The sequence below is a fragment of the Rattus norvegicus genome, chromosome 2 (assembly GCF_036323735.1).
Source record: "Rattus norvegicus strain BN/NHsdMcwi chromosome 2, GRCr8, whole genome shotgun sequence".
Lineage (NCBI taxonomy): Eukaryota > Metazoa > Chordata > Mammalia > Rodentia > Muridae > Rattus > Rattus norvegicus.
The window spans coordinates 116,234,007-116,253,420 of NC_086020.1; the positions used below are offsets into that span (position 1 = coordinate 116,234,007).

General features: G+C 44.3%; 1 protein-coding gene across 11 annotated transcripts in view; it reads right to left on the reverse strand.

Moving 5' to 3' along the window:
- Egfem1 (EGF-like and EMI domain containing 1) overlaps positions 1–19,023 on the reverse strand; it is a 651,262-nt gene extending 632,239 nt beyond the window's left edge. For 3 of the 11 annotated variants that reach the window (XR_010063603.1, XM_017590848.3, XM_017590851.3), the window contains exon 1: positions 18,456–19,021. Coding sequence is in view for 8 of the 11 variants with exons in the window: in XM_017590848.3 (XP_017446337.3) it covers positions 18,456–18,661 (206 nt within the window). In the remaining 3 variants the exon portion in view is untranslated. 11 annotated transcript variants of the gene reach the window in all.
- Positions 19,024–19,414: the final 391 nt, after the last annotated feature.

The following is a 19,414-nucleotide window of genomic DNA, read 5'->3' on the forward strand; positions in this document are numbered from 1 at the left end:
TGCTACAACATGGATGAGCTCCTAGGCATAAAGCTATAAGAATAACCAGTCAGAAAGTAATAACCACTCTAGGATTGTACCTAACATGAGAATAACAGCCAGAAAAGTGGCTGTCAATGGCTAAGAGGAGAGAAAAACCAAGGATAGAATTGAAACTATAGACTGCCATGTCTAGCATGACGTTTTTCTAAAAACCTGACTGCAGTGGTTTGAATGAAAATGTCTCCATATATTCATACATTTGAATGCTCAGTCCTGGGTTATAGGAATAATTTGGAAAGAACGATGACTTTGTTGGAGGAAGTGTGGCACTGGGGGTGGACTTTGAGGTTTCAAAAATCTCAGTCCTATTCCCTCTGCCTGCTGTCTGTAGATCAGAAAGAGGGAGTGAGTGAGAGACAGAAACAGACTGACAGACACAGAGAAAGACCTATATACAAAATAGACCTATTTGGCTTAGGTAGTCCAGGCACTCTCATGGAGATGTTCCAAGAACAATAGCAGAAACCCAGAACCTCATTGTGTTTACTTTATACATCTGAACCACGGAGGTAAGACTCTTGAACACAGCTGAATGAAGAAGGTTTAGCAGATTTCAGTGAGGGTCTCTATACAAGAGGGTCTCAGGCTGCAGTCATTCAAGAGGAGGAAGCTGTGGTTAGTTTACATACATTGCCAACATTCACATGCACACCAAAAGAGAGTTTTGCCATCCCTTTGAGCTTCACATAGGAAAGGCTTTGATATTTCCATGGACATTGGGGTTCTTGCTATGTCATGTAAATAAAACATATTTGCTTGGGGCTTCCTCCACTTTTCACAGTATTCTCTTCTTGCAGGATGAAAATGGTCTCAAAATCTGTAACACAGTGTGGATTCAGTCAACACTAACATGAGGTGTGTGTTTCCTGAGCTGTAACAGATTTCACAATCACCTAGTGATGACAGGGCCATAAAACCATCCTCCTGAAGGAGGAAATTTAAAAATCCAAGCTTATCAGCCTTTATTACCACCATCTAGAACCTTCTCTCCAAGCATCAAAAGCTCCAAAGCAGAACATTTGGAAATTCCCAACAATCTATGGGTAAAACCCACCAGAATATCTTCTGGAAAGAGCCATGCATTCACCTTAATTCTGCAGGCACATAAATACATTGAAAATATGCAATATGTAAGAGATAATAAATAACTCCCTACAGTTATTACTGTTTCTCTATCATGTAATTGCCAACCTCAGTATTGCATACAAATAGCAATTCACACCAGTTGCTATGAAGTCTTATTGCTTCCTGTAATGTAGTTTACCTGGGTAAGGATTTGAGGATCCATTTGACATTAATCATAGCTTCCTTCCACCTGAATATCCCCAGGGAAATAAAATACTTTTCTCATTCTATACTCAGATAGTACAGTTTCATTATTACCAATAGGAAATGTTCTTTAGAGAAAAAAAATTGATACTTTTGTCTTGAAGATTTCACATAAACCGTAGACAAAGTGTTGTCCAATCTATAGTGTAGAATTTTAATCTAGCAACATGGCTGCTCTGACAAGAGATTGTATCCAAAGACCTTCTAGGTCTGTGGGATCTGGCTGGAATGCAGACATGCCACACACCTTCAATCCCACTAGCTGGAATACTACACACCTTTAGTACACCTCTAATCCCAAACAGTGTCGACATACCTTTAGTACACCTCTAATCCCAAACAGTGTAGGTAAAGTTGGGTTGTAGAAGGAAGCAGCCATGTTCAGAAGTAACATCTAATTGACAGGCAAAGTGATTAATCAGAAAAAGATTTGACAGACTGAGTCAGAGATAGGATAGGCCCATCTCTCCTAAGGACAACCGGAAAGAGATGACTTCAGAAAGCAGCAAAGACAGACAGAGAAGGAAAAGACAGTTTTACTTGGACAGTTTTACAGAGGTGGCTTGCAGGTGAAGACAAAATGAGCCAGAAAATGAAAAGGAACCAGAAGACTAAAACAGATTATCAGAATGAGTTGGAGGCCAAGCAGAACAATTCAATGAGAAGCCAAGAGAAGCCAAATAGAATCAGTCAGCTTGAAGAGAAGTTTGAGGCAGAACAGCTGAGTTCAACCAGCCAGCCAGAATTCAGAAAGAACTATATTGGGTGGGCTTATTCACCAGAAAGCTTCCAAGACAATTACATCAAGCAATGAAAGATGCTTTCTTACGACACACAAAGTATGTGATCAACACTAAATTATATTTAACAAGTCACCTTAGAATGACTTAAGACTAGCTAATCCTCAAAACACACCACTACTACCAAAACAATGTCCCAGAATATACCGTGAAATTTCAAGAGGGAAATGAGAGCCTAGATCCTCCAAAATATGTCATGATCCCACAGCGCCTGCACAACAGTTAGAACAATGCTGTTCCTAAAGGTTAGGGTTGACTTAAGGTTAGAGTTAATACTTTTAGTGAAAGGAGAAGAACTAGCGTTAGAGAATGAACACAGGCTCATCTACATCTTTATCTATCAATGACTGGCTTTAATTCACATAAGCTTGTGCTCATATTTAATCTGCAATAAAATTGGTATCTGTCTGTAGAAATTGGGGAAGGGGTTGGAATGTGTCTCATTCTAGAAAGCATGAGCTCCTGAGTTTGATTTCCAGTACACACAAAAAAGATAGGTCATGATAACACATGTTTGTAATACCAGTGCTAAAGGGGTAGAGACCAAATTATCCTCAGAACCCTATCCAGTCAGCCTAGCCTAGTCAATGAGGCCTAGATCAACCAGAGAGCCTGATTCAGCAACCAAAGTGAACAGAAACTGAAGAACAGTTCTTCAGGTTGAGCTATGGTCTCTATGTGCATATGTAAACATGTAAGCCTAAAGGAGACAGGAGAAGGAGAAGAGGCAAGAGAGGAGAGGACAGGAGAGGACAGAGGAAAACAAGAGAGGAAGGGAAGAAGGATGGGGGGGAGAAGATGGGAGGGAAAGGAAGAATGGGTCATGGAATAAATGTACCTTAAGAGACCTTGGTATTCAAATGAGAGAAAAGAGAGACATAGAGCATTCTGGTGAGACTGAAATGAAGCAATATGTCACCCCACTTTTGAGCATGTCTAGCTACTAGAGAGAATCCCTAAGGTGTTCAATGAAGCAAAGAAAAAGTAGTTAGAACCTTTGCAACCACCTCTGGGTCATTAGAATAGAACATAAACTTTCTGGTCCCTTAAATTTTAATGAACCTGAGTCCTTTAAAGGTGGCAGCTAGAGCAAGTTTAGCAGTGAAACAATTAAAATGTTAATGGGGCCTCTCCTGTAAATAGATTTATGAAAGTCAGAGAATGCTGACAGAGTTTATTCCTGGCTCACACTTCTTAACTGTCAGTTGAATTCGAGCAAAATTTGCTTTATAAGAAATGCAGAGACTACATCTGTATGATGTTACGGCTGGAGCCTACTGTGGTTCCTATATCAAAATTCACTCCAGTAATGCATAATATCCCTAAAGCTCCTCTGCTATCACATAATTGGCCAGTGTGCATTGAGTCTTGAGTGCTTCTTGTTTTCTTTTACATTTAGAATTCCAGCACATTTAAAGGAAGCCTGCATTCGGTTTTTGCTCATCCCGATATATAGAGAGTTCAAAAGTTCACAAGATAAGGCGTACTTCTCAGCATAAGCTATGAAATGCATTGGAAAATAAATTTTTGATGTCAAGATACATCCCCAGTTTATTCATGCTGAGAATTGTTTTTCTTATCTTTTGGACTTTGAAAGCTAGGACGATCAGAATTTGTTTGAACTCCATAAATATATAATAAAATTTGACTATTATTTTATTATCATTTACTTCTTTCCAGCTCGTACTGGGGTAGGTTGACAAATAAAACTGTGCATATTTACGGTGTGTGGTGTGATAATTTGAGATAAATATTTACTGTGAAATTATCACCACAGCCCAGCTAGTTACCACATGCAGCATCTCAGCTAGTCACACTATGTAAGTGTGAGAACATGTAACAACCACCCCCTCAGCAGACTTCAAGTGCACAGTGTTGCTTAGCTATACACACCTGGCTCTACATTTGATCCTTATACCTGCTTCTCATAAACTGCCCTTCACGGTGTGATGGAGCATCTGGGGCTTGAAACTGCTGAAACGAGTTGATTTTTACTGATCAGCCTCTACTGAATCATGGAGGTAGTTTCCTTAATAATTCAAAAAAATAAGAGCTCAAGTCTCCTGGGACTGCCTCTTCCCTCAAGAGCAAAATGCATTAAAGCTCAGAATCACTGTCAACTTCTAATTAAGCACGTCAATGAGAAGGAACATTAAACACCACTGAAAACTATCCACCGCAGAGTGACAGAAAACATTTTCCAGATCATAAGTTGACGTGCCACATCATTTATATACAAAGAGTTGATTGCACAGACTTGCCTAGAAATGTCCTTTAAAATACCAAGTGCATGCCCTCATCACTACCACATGGCTATCAGAGTTATAGGATGTCTCTCCCTCTCTCCCTCCCTCCCTCTCTCCCCCTTCCTTCCTTTCTCCCTCCCTCCCTCTCTCCCCCCCTCCTTCCCTCTCTTATTCCTTTCCTCCCTCCCTCTTTCCCTCCCTCTCACCCTCCCTTCTTTTTTATCAAGCTAGATCTCTCCAGACATCTATAGCAAACAGCATATATAAATGCCCATTTACATTGCTGAGACAGACAGATGCACCACTGCTCCCTATCTCAGAGTCATAAAATATTTCTGAAAGGGATAACTTTTGCACTGGACATTAACACTTGTCCTAGAAGAGAAGGAGAAGGCCATGGGGTTTATCTAGAACAAAGGCTGCAACGCAGTACATTACACAGTACATTTATGGACCCTGGTATGTGCTGGCAGGAATAGATTTGCATGTGCACAGGAACAGAGTTAGATGCACCAGTCACTATGCAGTACACGGTCCCCAGACATTGCTTCTCTACCACAGCTGCCAATACCTCGCCTTACAGGTTTTTCCACTCACTTCAGTGAACGTTCATCTAACCCCATCCCATCTTACCTTCTGATGCCAACATGATGATTTCCAGAACTTCCTCTGACTTTAGCTTCTCCCTGTCTAATATCAGCAATGCTATCCCCTAACTCCTTCATGGTGTGTAAGTGTCCTGTAATAATACTTACTGATATGTCAACTAGAAACTATCTCTCCTACCTTTAAAATCTCTGCAGATTCAAGGATGACAACTTGATGGTTGTGAATGGACACGTTCTGCTGGAGTAGTATGAAAGGACACTAAGGAAAATTCTAATTAACTGATGAGCTGAGGATAATGGCAGATACAGAGTGAGTGTCTTGTTAGGCAAGATGCACAGGAGTATCCTCTACAGGGGTTTCCACTCCTAATTACCATGACCAAAATGGAGGCTGTGGAGTAACATTCTCTACAGATTAAGGTGTGTCCTCCAGTCTGTAGCAATTCTGACTGTCATTTTCCATGGGTGACACTGTCCCCTCTCCAGTTTCCTACTTCACACAATTTCTCTGAGGCTGTCTTTAGTTCCCAGGCAGTTTAACTTCCTCTACAGGTGCGTCTTCTTCTGTATATCTGTATATCGTGTGCTGTCTGTCTGTATATCAGAATATCAGGGCTTCCTTTCTTGCTGATATTTTCTCCTCACCATTCTTTACATGTTAACATCGCATGTAATAACACAACATCTACGGCTCCAGCCCAGAGCACACTCCTGGTTCCTCTCCTCTGATCTTCTCCAGGAGTCCCATGGCTAGGACCTCGGAGCACGCACAGGCCCTCATGTTCATTCTTGAACTCCTCTACTCCCCACAAGGCTCCTCTCCTGTGCTTCCAACGTTCCCGATTTCCTTAAAACCCGTATCCTTCAACTCACATTCCCATTAACTCCTCTTTATCCTAGTCCTTCCAGTCAGATGGATTTCATCACCCACTTCTCCCTAGACTGCTGAGAGAAACCCCCAATAGAACACCTAACCTCTGGATTCATTTCTAACCCACTCTTCACTAAGAAGCTGAGGTTGAAGCATAAATGTTTAGTTATAATGAATGCACCCTGGTACCCAGTAATGCCTGAGCAGTGTACAATGTGTTCCTGAGCTGTTCCAACTGAGCCCCGCTATGCTTCCCCTTTGTTTAGCTCTGTACAGTTTACTGTAAGAAGCACTATTCCAAACAAACCTCTCTTATAGTTTTCCTAAGAGAAGGCCTTGCCTCCATTGTTTCTTCTCATCCATTTGACCCAACCATGGCCACCAGCCCCTTACACTCAGCACACCTCTACCCAAGAAGCCCACAGAAGGTTAATCAACTCCGTTAAAGCTACTTGGAAGTCCACTCTTCCTTCCTCCCAGTTTGGCTGGAACCATACTGGGGAGGGGGGTTGCATTTTTCCAGCTTTTATTTGACTCTGAACAACTGTTTGTTGAACAAGCTCACAAGAACAGAAAAACAACCACACATGAAGCAATCAAGTGACCCATTTGATTTCAGCATCAACGTAAAAACAAACCAGGGAAAAGACCAGCAGCCAGGGTTTGGACAGCGCCTCCAGGACAAGCTCAATAAATCCAGTCTCATCCTGTTCCAATGTGAATGCTCTCAAATCCAAAGCACTGAATTCAATGGAGAGCAACAAACTAAGCTTACACCTTAGCAGACTGTGGGCTGCTGAAATACAATGAAAAACATTAGGTGTGTTGAGACAGCTTCTCAGGGTCTCTAGTACTTTCTGTGAAAAGCTCAGACAGCATAGAGGGGTAACTCAGTGGGAGACCACCTGCCTCACCTACATGAAGCCAAAGCCCTGGACACCATCACTGGTACTGAAATAATGACAACAGAAATTAATTAATGCCATCGGCAGCTTTTTTCACCTGCCAGAAGGGTATTTACACAATACGCAGCTCAGAAGGAAGACAGAACACTACTGACTGGAGGGGGCAGTGTTCTCCTGAACAGGAGAAGAAATACTATTTGGGTTTGATGGGGCTGTGAGCAGGGACCTCACAGCACCTAAGGCTCTCAGGCTGTCAGCTGTGTGCAGTGCATTTCTTTGGGCTGGTCCTCAAGGGCTCTGTGGAACTGAGGGAGAAGGTTGGTGTCACAGACACTAAGCTCATGTTGTCTGCACTAAAGGAATGATAGAAAGCCTGTTTTCCTGGTTTGTTTGTTTTAACTTTTTTCTTTTCTTTTATTGGATATTTTCTTTATTTACATTTCAAATGTTATCTTCTTTCCTGCCCCCCCAAATCTCTATACCATCTCCCCTCCCCCTTCTTCTAGGAGGGTGCTCCCCACCCACCCATCTACTCCCTCCTTGCCCTGGCATTCCCCTGCACTGGGGCACCAAGCCTTCACAGGACCAAGGGCCTCTCCTCCAATTGATGCCAGACAAGGCCAGCCTCTGCTACATTTGCATGAGTCACTTCGTGTGTACTCTTTGGTTGGTGGTTTAGTTCCTGGGAACTCTGGGGGGGGGGGGTTCTGGTTGGTTGTCTTGACTGAGGAATTTGTCTTTTCTCAGTAACTAAAAGCTGGGGCAGACTAACTTACTGGCTTATGAGTGGAGGAGAATCACAGCCCTTTCATAATTCTTCACTAAGAGAGCAGGACTGGAGATAAATTTCAAAAGACAGGTGTTTAGCAAATATTTATGACATTGAATGATGTCAGAATAAAAGTCCTTGAGTATAGCAGAGAAGATTAGGGGCACAGAGTTCAGAGACAACCATGTTTTGAGTCCTAACTCCTTCTCAATTGGCTACATGAACTTTCTCTGGAGCTCATATATATATATGATATGGATATCATGGATATATGGAGCTTCATATCCATATATTAAGTTTCTTCAGAAAAAAAACTTCTCTGAACATCAGCTTCTTTATCATAAAATACACACTCTAGTGTCATCTTCTGAATGGTGTTTTCATGAAAACTACGTGAGTTTAAATTGGTAAAGTACATACATAATTTGTTCCTGGCACAAAATAAATAATTCAGAACTTTATAATAATTATTTTTAATGAAAAAAAATAGTTACTAGAGACTCACTTTTGAAATCAACTCATTTTTAAAATCATCTTTAATATGTATTTCATATATATTTCACATATATATGTATATATACCTATGGAAAGCAGGACAGATAACGTGCTTGTAAGTATATATGTAAGACTATATGCCCACATTCATTCCTAATTCAGCCATGGAAAAGAGAATGAATCCTTTTATTCACAACAGTGTGGCCGGGACTACTGATCTTTATACTAAATGAAATAATCCAGCCACAGATACAGCTTGATCCTCGCGGGTATGTGGAGATTTAAAATGTTGGTTTCACAGCCATTTACCATGCTGTGGTGATGAGCAGAGAACAGAGCGAGAAGGGACAGAGAAGAAGGTGGTATTCAGTTGGCCAACAAGTTCCAAGTACAAATAGAAGAAGCAATACAGTCTGTTTTATTGCTTCACAGAGGAAGTGGATGCTGGGGCAGAGGAGTGGAATCCTGCATGAATGCGTGTTTCCATCTGAGCACAGACTCCAGGGCCAATCTGCCCAGGGTAAATTGACAAAGCCAATCCCATTTCGTTCAGGCTTGAGGAGAATGAAAGTTTCCCTAGAGAAGCCCCAGTATGTGTCCCTGAACAACTGACTAGAGTGAGCAAACATTAGCTCCTGCAGCTTCCTTCCCCACACTGATTACTGCCTAAGATGACTGCCTACAGAGATTTCCTACCCAGAGTAGATAACCCCTCCCACTGTGCTATACCAAGGAAACATGCTTGCCTTCCAGGTTTCGATGGTAGTGGTTAGAAAACCCTACCTACCTGATCCCACTTCATAACATCTGTGCCTGTGTGTCTGTCCTTTCTAAGTTCCTTTGCCACCCCTTGCCAGGATTCTGGGGCCCAAACTGTGTAGGCAATGGCAAGTGTAAATTATAATAATGTAGTGTGTGTGTGAGGTACATATTTCAAGCTAAAAGAAAAAAATTAAATATTTTCAATATGAAAAATGAAGGTCTGGGGATATAACTCAGTAAATAAAATGTTGGCCCTGGCAGAACCTATGAAAAAGGAGTGAGGGGAACCAGACATCATGGTATGTGCTTACAAAATCAGTGCTGTGAAATGGAGACAGACAGATTCTGGAGGCTCATTCATTAGCAAGCCGAGTCTACTTGGCTAAGTCTAAGCTATTAAGAAACACTGTCTTAAAAAAAATTAAAATGTTTGGCAATACCTGAGGAAAGACACTCAAGGCTGTCCTCTGGCAGGAATATGCACTAACACGTTTGCACAAACACATAGAACACATACACAGTAAGGTAAATGGCTAAAGACATAGACAGGCTTATTTGAACTGAAACGTCTGTGTCATATATCCCACAGTGGCCCTCAAGTGCACACAGTGTGTATCAGTTAAAGTGAATATAACTTTCAAATTACATTATAGAGAGTATAAACATATTATAAATAATAAAAACTTATATAAAAGTTAAATTAGACCATGAGCTGAACAGAATGCTGTGCGAGGGCAGACGGGGAGCTGTGCTGTGTGCAAAAGCAGGACTAAGAGATGTGCAAAGGATATTTCAATGCTGGTGTTTATGGAATCTGGCAATTGACAGAAATATAAAACGTAACTTACTCATAAGTTGCCATTAAAAAAAAAAGGCTTGGTCCAATCATGTCACATTAAGTTCATAAGCAGCAAGAAAGTAAATTAGAAAAAAGTAACAAAAATTTTTGAGGTATAATAAAGGGAGAAGATAAGCAAAGCGACCCCCCTCCCACCCACCCCACCAAAAAATGAGGAGGTAGAGATGAACAGCTCTCTGAGCTGAACGCCATAGAGATGAGTGTCTAAGCTCCAAATGCAGATCTGTAGTTCTGAGGAGCCTGCAGCTTGCTGTAGAGACAGAGGCCACGTCAGAACAAAGCATGATGGGAACTTGTAGGAAGAAAGGTCGGAGAAACAGCATGGCCAGGGGAGGAGGGACTCTGCAGATGACACTGGGAGTACAGAGGAAAAAGGAGCAAAAGTAGAATTACAAAAAGGCAGAAACAGAAAGCTCTAGCAATATCCCATGCAACACCAAACAGGGGATGACGTAAGGGTGAAGAAGACGGGCTCCAAGAAAGAACAGCTTAGGAGACCCGACTGCAACGGGTTAACTGATAAATTATAAGAAAGCAAGTTCTGGGAAGGTAGCTCGATGGCAAAGAGCTTTCTGTGCAAGCCTGAAGACCTGAGTTCAGTTCCCCAGCATCACGTCAAAGCAGGAGGGAAACAGCACAGACTGCAGTCCCCAGATGGAGAAGCAAAGCAGAAGACTCCCTGGGGCTTATGGACCAGTCAACCTAGCCTAAACTGTGAGTGCCAGTTATGGTGAAAGGCCTTGTCTCATATAACAGCAACAATAACAACAACAACAACAACGATGACAGAACAAAACAAAACAAACAAATTGGTAGACCAATGGACTGAATAGAGGACCCAGAAGAAAACAAAGCCATGCACATCTAATTTTTTGACAGCATAGGCAAAAACATGCATTACGTAGCCTATTCTACAAATGATGTGCACAAAACTGGATTTCCACCTTCAGAAGAATGAAATTGATTTTCACCTTCTATGAACAAAAACCAGTCAAAATGGATAAAATATCTTAATTTAAAACCTAAAATGCTGAAACTTCTAGATGAAGACAGAGGGAATTTTCTTGAAGTCTCTCCAATAGGCAAGAACTTTCTGAACAGAACTTCAGTATACCAGAAATTAGTCGCAAGTATCAACAGATGGGACCACATGAAATTAAAATTTTTCTGTGCAGTGAAGGAGAGGCCATCATAAGGGCACAGGCAGGCAACAGAATGGGAGAGAATCGTTATCAGGTATAATTCAGAGGGCGCTGACACACATTACAACACACTGCAGAAATTAAATACAAAGGAAATAAAGTCATCAATCAACAAATGCTTCATGAATTGAATACACGGCTTAGGAGGAGGAGGGGGAGGGGGAGGGGATGGAGGATGGAGGGTGTTGGTATCTTTTCGGCACCAATGTTAGGATTTTAATCTCGGTCCATGCCCCGACAGAAGACACTCAAATGCCATGGTTCCCCGTGGAAGGTTTAGTGAGAGAAGAGTAGGAGAAGAGAGGAAAAGTGGCTGGTTAAGGGCAAGTGGAGGGGGGATGGGGCAAGAACAGGGAAGAACAAAGAGCAAGAGGGGGAAGAGAGGGTAGGAGGGACTAAGAGAGGGGACGGGCAAGCAGCCCCTTCTATAGTGTCAGGCACAGCTGGCTGTTGCCAGGCAACTGGTGGGGCAGAGCATACCTGGCTGCTGATAGGTCGCTGTGGGGATGGAGCTTAAACAGAGAGGGAAGACACCATAAATGACCAACAGCTATTTTTAAAACTGTTCCACATTCCTAGTCATGAAGGAAAGGCAAACTCAACCAACCTGCTTTGAGATATCAGAAGAACCTTTATTCACTGCTAGGAGAAATGAAAATCAGTATATCTGCCTTAGAGTCACTATTGCTGTGATGAAACACCACAGCCAAAATAACTCAGGGAGGAACGGGATTATTTGGCTTACAGTTCTACAACATAGTCCACCCCCAAAGGAAGTCAGGACATGTACTCAAACAGGGCAGGAACCTGAAGGCAGGAACTGATGCAGAGACCATTAGGGGGGAAGAGGGGAGTGTTGTTTACTGTGTTATCCCTCCTGGCTTGCTCAGCCTTTCTTACAGAATCCAGAACCACTAGCCCAGGGATGGCTCCACCCACAATGGGCTGGGCCCTCCCCCATCAATCACTTACTAAGGAAATGCCTGCAGGCTCACCTGAAGCCTGATCTTACAGAGGCATTTTCTTTATTGAGGTTCTCCCTTTTCAAATGACTTTAGCTTGTGTCAATGACATAACAATCCGACACAACATTTATGAAGAAATTAGTATGGGTTTCCTCAAAAAGTTAAAAACAGAACTACTACATGACCCAGCTGTTCCACCCCGGGGCATGTCCCCAGAGAACTCTGTACCTAACCATAAAACATTTGCACATTCATGTTTATTGTTTCTACATTCGCTGCAACAGAAACCAGAAACAGAGCCAGCCTAGATGCCATCAACAGATTTAGGTAATGAAAATCTGGAACAGGTTCAATATGGAATATTATTCAATTGTAAGGAAAAATGAAATCGCTAAATTTTCTAAATAAATTGACGGATTTAGAGCATGTGCCATAAAGTGATGTCACCCAATCTCAGAAGGAAAACTGGCGAAAATCCTCTTGTGCAAGCTAATCCTAGCCTATAACTGTATATACACATGTATATGTAAACAAATGAGGCAGTTGTACACAAGGACTGGTTTTAGGTGCTGAGGAAGGACAGGATGCAGAGAAAGGACACACATGAAAGAGGAAACAGAGCGATTGTTTCAAGTTTTAACTGTGTTGCAGATTTTTCTCTGTTGGTGGTAGCTAAATGAATAAACTAAAAGCACGTGGGATTGTAAGTGAAAGTGTAAAACCCTAAGTGAAGGCCTGTCTGTAAGGACAGCCACTGAGACGGGCAGGGATGGAGTCATGTTTGTTCGAGTGGCAATGTTAATCTAGCCACGTAGTGTCTGTTATTTGTGTGCTTATTATAATAAAACGATTCTTATCTTTCAAAATTAAAGTGTCAAGTGACAGAAGATTCCTAGAGCTATCTGCTGGGCTACAGACTCATGAGCACACGTATATACACACAAAGGAAGAAAAACAAAGAAAGGGAGAGAGAGGAGGAGGGAGGGCTCATGGGGAAGGGAGGGACTGGGAAGTAGGAAATAGAAAGAAACAATAATCAGCTGGTTTGAAGACACTAAAGGTAAGTCAAAGTAACAGGATCAAGAAATGTCAACAGACAAGACAGACTTCAAACAGAAACTAGAAAAGTATTTGTCCGTGGGAAGGAAATAGTACAAATGAGAGACCCACAAGTAGAGAGAAGAGGGATGCTGGGATGTCCGAAGCATCCAGAGAAAGTGCCTTGGACAGGATGGAGAAACTTTGCCCAAGAGAGACAGAAGAAAGAATTGAACATGTGAGATATGGAAGCAAAGGTCAGAAACCATGTGTATGACACCAATACTATCAATAAAGCGTGGATTGCTAACGCTGTAAAGCACATGCTTGGGTCCAGTCCGTGGAATGGCAAAAAGACTAACTATTGCTAAATGTAAGTGAACAGATTTAGATCTAGAAGAAAGATCGATCCGAGTGGGTATAGATTGAGTGGGGATGAGGATGGAGGTCAGGGAGCGTCAGGGAGCGTCAGGGAGACTCTAGAGACAACAATGGGATCAAAGGTGACCATGCCACTCAACCACGAAAAGAATTAGGTTCTAAACTCCTTGACACCCCACCCCTCCCATCTTATCCCCAGGTTTCCCCATCAGAAGTGTGGACCACATTTCTGCATGCTTGTGGGAAGGAGAATAGTAATATGGTTTGTCCACGAAGGGTCTTCTCAGAAGGCTTGTCTTAATTGCAATGCTCAGAGGTGAGCATTTAGGGAAGTGTTTGGCTCCTAAGGGCAATGACCTAGTCAGCAGATAAATCCCTGATAAAAATCTAAATTTAATGGACTTAATGGGAGGTAGATCCAGTTGGAGGAAGGGCACACCCTGGAAGGATCTAGCTCACTCCCACCCTAGCTGTGCGCCCCCTGTACTTCTTGTCTATTCTAAGGTGTACAACTCCTCTCTACCGCACTGTTAGGAATGGTGTTCTGCCTCATCACAGCCCGGAAATGGCAAAGCAAGGCAATCATGAATTGAAAACTCAGACACTACGAGCTAAGCAAGCCCTTCTTTCTTTACTCTCTATGTAGGCTTTGCTCACTGCACAGCAGAGCCTCTAACACGGGTGGATGCAAAGCCTGCATACCATATTGTGTATTCTATGTCAGAACTGCCTGTGTGAGATGCCCATGTTAGAGGCTGGATGGGAGATGCCCCACACAGTTCAGGAGACTTCTGGATCACACACTGACTTTGCCTTTGTAAAGTCTCCCCACCCAGGTGTTAGACGAATATAAATACCCCAGGCTCTAAGAACTCAGGCAACTGACTCTGTCTTCAGTCCTCCAGGTGGGCTCTTTACTGTTCCTCCATGTTCACTATTTTCATCACATTATTATGCAAGCATTCACAATCGTACACCAGAAAGGCTAAATGTTAATACATTGTATAACGGCTGGTCATTGTCCTTTGACGCTGCAAAGATTTGGGTAAAGTTTATTTACATCCCTTATTTAACCCTGGGGCAGGGTGTACAGAGTACCGGTAACATAAGTAAACTCATCAATATCCCCTTATCAAAATGTCTTCACCAAGAGGCTCACACTTGTAATTCTAGCACTCATGAGGCTGAGACAGGAGGATTACTGATGATTCAAGACGATAGCATGACATAGTATATCAAGTAAACAAAGAAGCCATAAGGCCATCTCCAAGCGTCAGCTGGGAATTTCTTGTGAACAACCTTCAGTAGGTAGAGGAAAATCAGAACTTCCTGGTAAGGACTATCCTGTGCATTGTAAGTTAATTAGCACTACAATGGAGCACTGACTGTCTACAGAACCTAGAATGCTTACAACCTAGAAGAGGTTCCTCAAGTGTCTTAACCTCCCCTAGGTTGAAAATAACAGCTTTGATCCCACTCAGAAGACACGGGGACATTAAAGCAAACTTCATCAGTACAGCCTATGCCTGGATGTCCTGGAATAGTGAAGTGGCAACTCTGGAACTAGGTGAGACAGTCCAGGCCTGCTTGTAAACTCAGTACTTGAAAGGTGGAGGTAGGAGGGTCAGGAGTTCAAGGACACATTCAGCTAGAGTGGGTGAGATCAGGTCTAACAGGGGCTGCATGAGACCCCTTGTCAAAACAAGGAGGAGGAGGAGGGGAAGAGGAGGGGGAAGAGGAGGAAGAGGAAGAGAAAGAAGAGGAGGCGGAAGGGGAGGGAGAGAAGGAGGAGGAGTAGGAGGAGGAGGGAGAAAAGAAATAAAGGAAGAAGCCCAGCTCTGCAGTCAAACTGTCTATGTTCAGATCTGGCCATGCAAATTTCGATTCAACCTTGCCTCTTCCTCATTTTTGGGCATGAGAGCACTGCTTGCTTCACAGGACTGGTAAGCGCAAAGTAGCTGGAAGTCTGTTGTCTAAAGGAGAATCTAAGGGACTGTGGTTGGTGACAGTTACTCATACACAACCATGTCGGCATCGGGATGATTCTTTGAACCAGCCTGGCATTCGTCATTTAAAGGTTCCAGCATGTGATCAAACAGAATCCTCAGATGGAGGGATCATCAAGAGAACTGGAAAAATCCATGGCACACATAATTTGTCTCACTAATAAATTTTTAAATGAGTTTGCCTTCTACGAAATGCAATCATACATGTAACGTGTGTATAAATGTGACTACTGGTTAGCTGCCCCTGTTTACACTTGGTCCTCCAAGATAAGCTACCTACAACCCTTCCCTGCATTGATGACCTGTGTGTGTGGGCCAGTAGGATGGCCCGCTTTCAGTAATGGTCATTACCTTGTCAGAAGCCTGCTTTCACTGGTCCTAGATCTCAGAGGTCAATAACAATCACAGGAAAAATTCTCTCCCACTCACCAAATAGGCAGGTGTGCCGCCTTAGCCCAGCGCTTTGCACAGCTGTGTTCCACAGGCCAAGAATTACAAAGAAACCTGGCAAGAGAACTCACACTGGTTGCTTCTGAGCAAACTCCAGAACCAGAGAGGACTGCATACAAATACGACTGGATTTCCCCTACCAGAAAGTATTAAAAATCATCAGAGTGACTTCAGCAGTTCCTTTGTAAACACATTTCAAGTAAATCTTTAAAGAATTTATATTGGGTTTAGTAATCTGACTTCATTTCACCTGATATATAAATGAGTTACAGTTAATTACACACACACACACACACACACACACACACACACCACACACAACACACACACACAACACACACACAACACACACCCCACACACACAACACACACACACAACACACACCCCACACACACAACACACACACACCACACACACACACACCACACACACCACACACACACCACACACACACAACACACACAACACACACACACCACACAGACACAGACACACACACAACACACACACACAACACACACACCCCACCCACACAGGAAACACCATCATTTTAAGCTAAAGAATTAACTAAAAGAAGAGAAACACTCTCTGGTAAGAGTGGAGTGGAATGTTTCCCCACTGGGGTTGTTTAGTGTGCGTGGGTGACTGAGACTACCTAGCAAGCAAGGCAACTAGGGTTCCCTTTAGCATTGGCACTGCTAAGGCAAGTTTGCTCTAAAGCAATTTATAAGATAAAGGCTTTCCGACAGGCACAGGCTACCCAGAGTGATGCTTTTGAGATAAAACTGAAGAGTCTAAATCCAGCTCTTCAAAGTAAACAATGCAAATCTTAGCAATTCCAGGGAAACCAAGCTCAAGAGTAACTCCTCCCGTTCCAAAGGAATCCACATTTAGAAACTATGTAGGCAAGAAGTTGGGAGATACAATGACACTCTGGCTCTGCTCATAGTTAATGGCCTGTAACCGAATTTCGCCAAGGATGAAATATTGAAATGTAAAGTGAACCCCAAACAGTATTTTTCTTACAGGAAAAAGTAAAGCTTTGGGTTATTTCTCTAAACCACTTTCCTAGTATATAATATTCATAGTTCAGAAAAGCAAAGAAGATGTTGAAAAGGTTTGGCTGTCTCCTCATCACTGCCCAAGAGCACAACAGGAAAAGCAGAATTGGAGCTCGCTCGTCCACCAGACTGTTCGAAGCTGAAGATCCTGGTGTAAAGCAAGACCTGGCAAAAACTTCTTCAGCCGGTGAAGGCGAGCGGGCTATTAGACTTCTCAGGAACTTCTTTCAGCGCTCCACATGGGACCGAAACCAGACCTTTCTCAGCCATACCCGTTTCTAATGCAGAAGGAATCCTCCCTGTGCCCCTTCCTCCTAACCCTCCAACTAACCTCAGCTGCTGACACATGCTTTTGCTGGCTCCATGCCTCTCTCATCAGACCTGTGAAATAATCCATTCTTCATCATACCTCACGGAAAGGGGGGAAACGTTCAGGAGCACACTGGATTCTACACACACACACACACACACACACACACACACACACACACACACACACACACACACACACACTATGAATGTCAAGAGTGTTCCCATTCGATGCGTTTTAAGGCAAAAGCTTTGTAGAATGTAACCAGTTACGTCCCAAACACGAAATTAAGTGACACATATACCCGCGCGTATAAACCCTCAAACTCCGGGGCAGGGAGGCAGGAAGGGGGAGGGGGTGATGTCTATCAGGTGCTTGGAAAAAATCATGTTGAAAGCGCTGGACTGTCATTGGCAGTAGTTCTGCTGGGCGGTGGCGCTCCCGGAGTCTAGTACATTCCCGCCCCAAACAGGTCAGTGACATCCCCAAGTACTCATTCCCTGTGACTGTTAGCACCCCCATCCCTCCACCGCTTACTGGAGAGACCTGGTCTCTGCCTCTGCCCGTGGTTTTGCTCGGGTTGGGCGGGGGCGCACGGACCAAAGATGCTGTCCCCGTGCGTTCCGGAGCTGGCGGACTTACATGCCGGGCTGGAGCTGTAGGGCGCTTCCTGGCGGCCAGCTGGCAGCGGCCCAGACGCAGACGCACCAGAAGCACAGCCAGGAGGTCATCTCGGTGAGGGTGAGCCGGCGGGGCCACCGCCCCAACTGCGCGAGGCGCACGGCTGGGTATCGTCAAGTCCGAACCCCGCGCAGAAGTTAGGCTCGCCAAGCAGAAGTTGCTAGTGCCGGGCTCGCTCTTGAGGACCGCGCCGTGCGTCTTGCTGCGGAGGGCACCGCAGCAGCTCGACCCCAGCTAGAGACACCCGCAGCAGCGGCCGTGCTAGAAGAGGCCGGCCAAACCAACCCCGGGCACTGTAGCCCAAGAGCTGCACAGCCTTGCACTGCCGGCGGCGACTGGAGACCAGTGAGACCAGCGGTCCTGCAGCCCCCGCAGCCCCGGTGCCATGGCAACGCGCTCGCCGCCCTCTGGCCCCAGCCCCTCCGGAGCGCTTAAAGAGACAGCCCCCTTGGCCACCACGCGCTCCTTGGGCATCCAGGCGGCCCCCACCCCCACGCCCTCTTCACCTTCTCTTCTCCAAGGGGCTCGGGCGGTGGCTGGAGAGGCATCTAGCATGCCGCATCATGTTCTTCCATCAATAATCCACACAACTCTACTCTCAACCTCTCCCTCCAAAGCCTTTGAGCATCCTCCGCCCCAAGCCAGCAAAGATGCTCTCCTCCCGTAACACCAACCTGCTTAAGACCAACCAGCTGCGCATCTGCCACCAGCAGAGAGCAAAAGCAAGCTGACTTTTGATTCCCTCTCTCTCAGCTCCCTCCCACCTGGAGGCTGGGAAGACAGTCGGAGCACTGCTCTGAGGGAGGTAAGCTTGAAGTGAGAAAGGAACTGCAATTGATGGAGTCCAGTTTGCTGCCAAATCGACAGTTGCTGCACACATCGCTGGCGCATCCAGAAGTCCTGGATATTCAAAACGAGATAATCTCCCTCCGCTCTATTTGGCCAACATCTCACTCATTTTAGGCACCAAGAGTTTTAAGAGGCGCCGGCTCTTCTCCAAACCTAGTCCCTCCTTTCTTTCAAACCAGCTACCGATGCCTAAAATCTGCAGAGCAACCTCCAGTTGCTAGCCCCCCAAGGCCCTTCCAGAAGGGAACAGCGTCTGCTCGAATAGGGAAGCTTCGGCTGCGGTGCTGGCCAGCGCTGCCAAAGATGCGCAGCCAAGAGCGGAGCGGAGCGGTAGCCAGTAGCTTCTCCGGCCGGAGGCTATGCCTTTGCCTGGCGCCAGCTGCTGTCTGGAAGGCCACAAGCCTCTGGGAGTGTGTTTCATGAAAATAAAAATCTATGGCGCGTCATGCCCTCCAACAAGGACAGCCCAGGCTCGGAAGCCATCATTTGCGGTTTACCCCAACAAAATGTGCAGCAATCTTCAGGGGGACAAACTTTTGCTTTTATTGCTAAACTTAGGAAAAGTGGCTCTCCAGTGACTTGTTCCTTGACAAATACTTAAAGTGGTACTACCTGATTGCCTCATTCCTAGAACCCCTAAAAAGAATCTTTCTTAAAATGTGTTTTAGGTTCCCTCTTGTCCCAAAGGTTGTCACCTGCCCCTTAGTTTCAAAGCAATGTTCCTTTCTTTTCGTTCAGCTTTTCTGACACTGAAAAAGCAACTGGGTATTTCTAGAGGACTGGA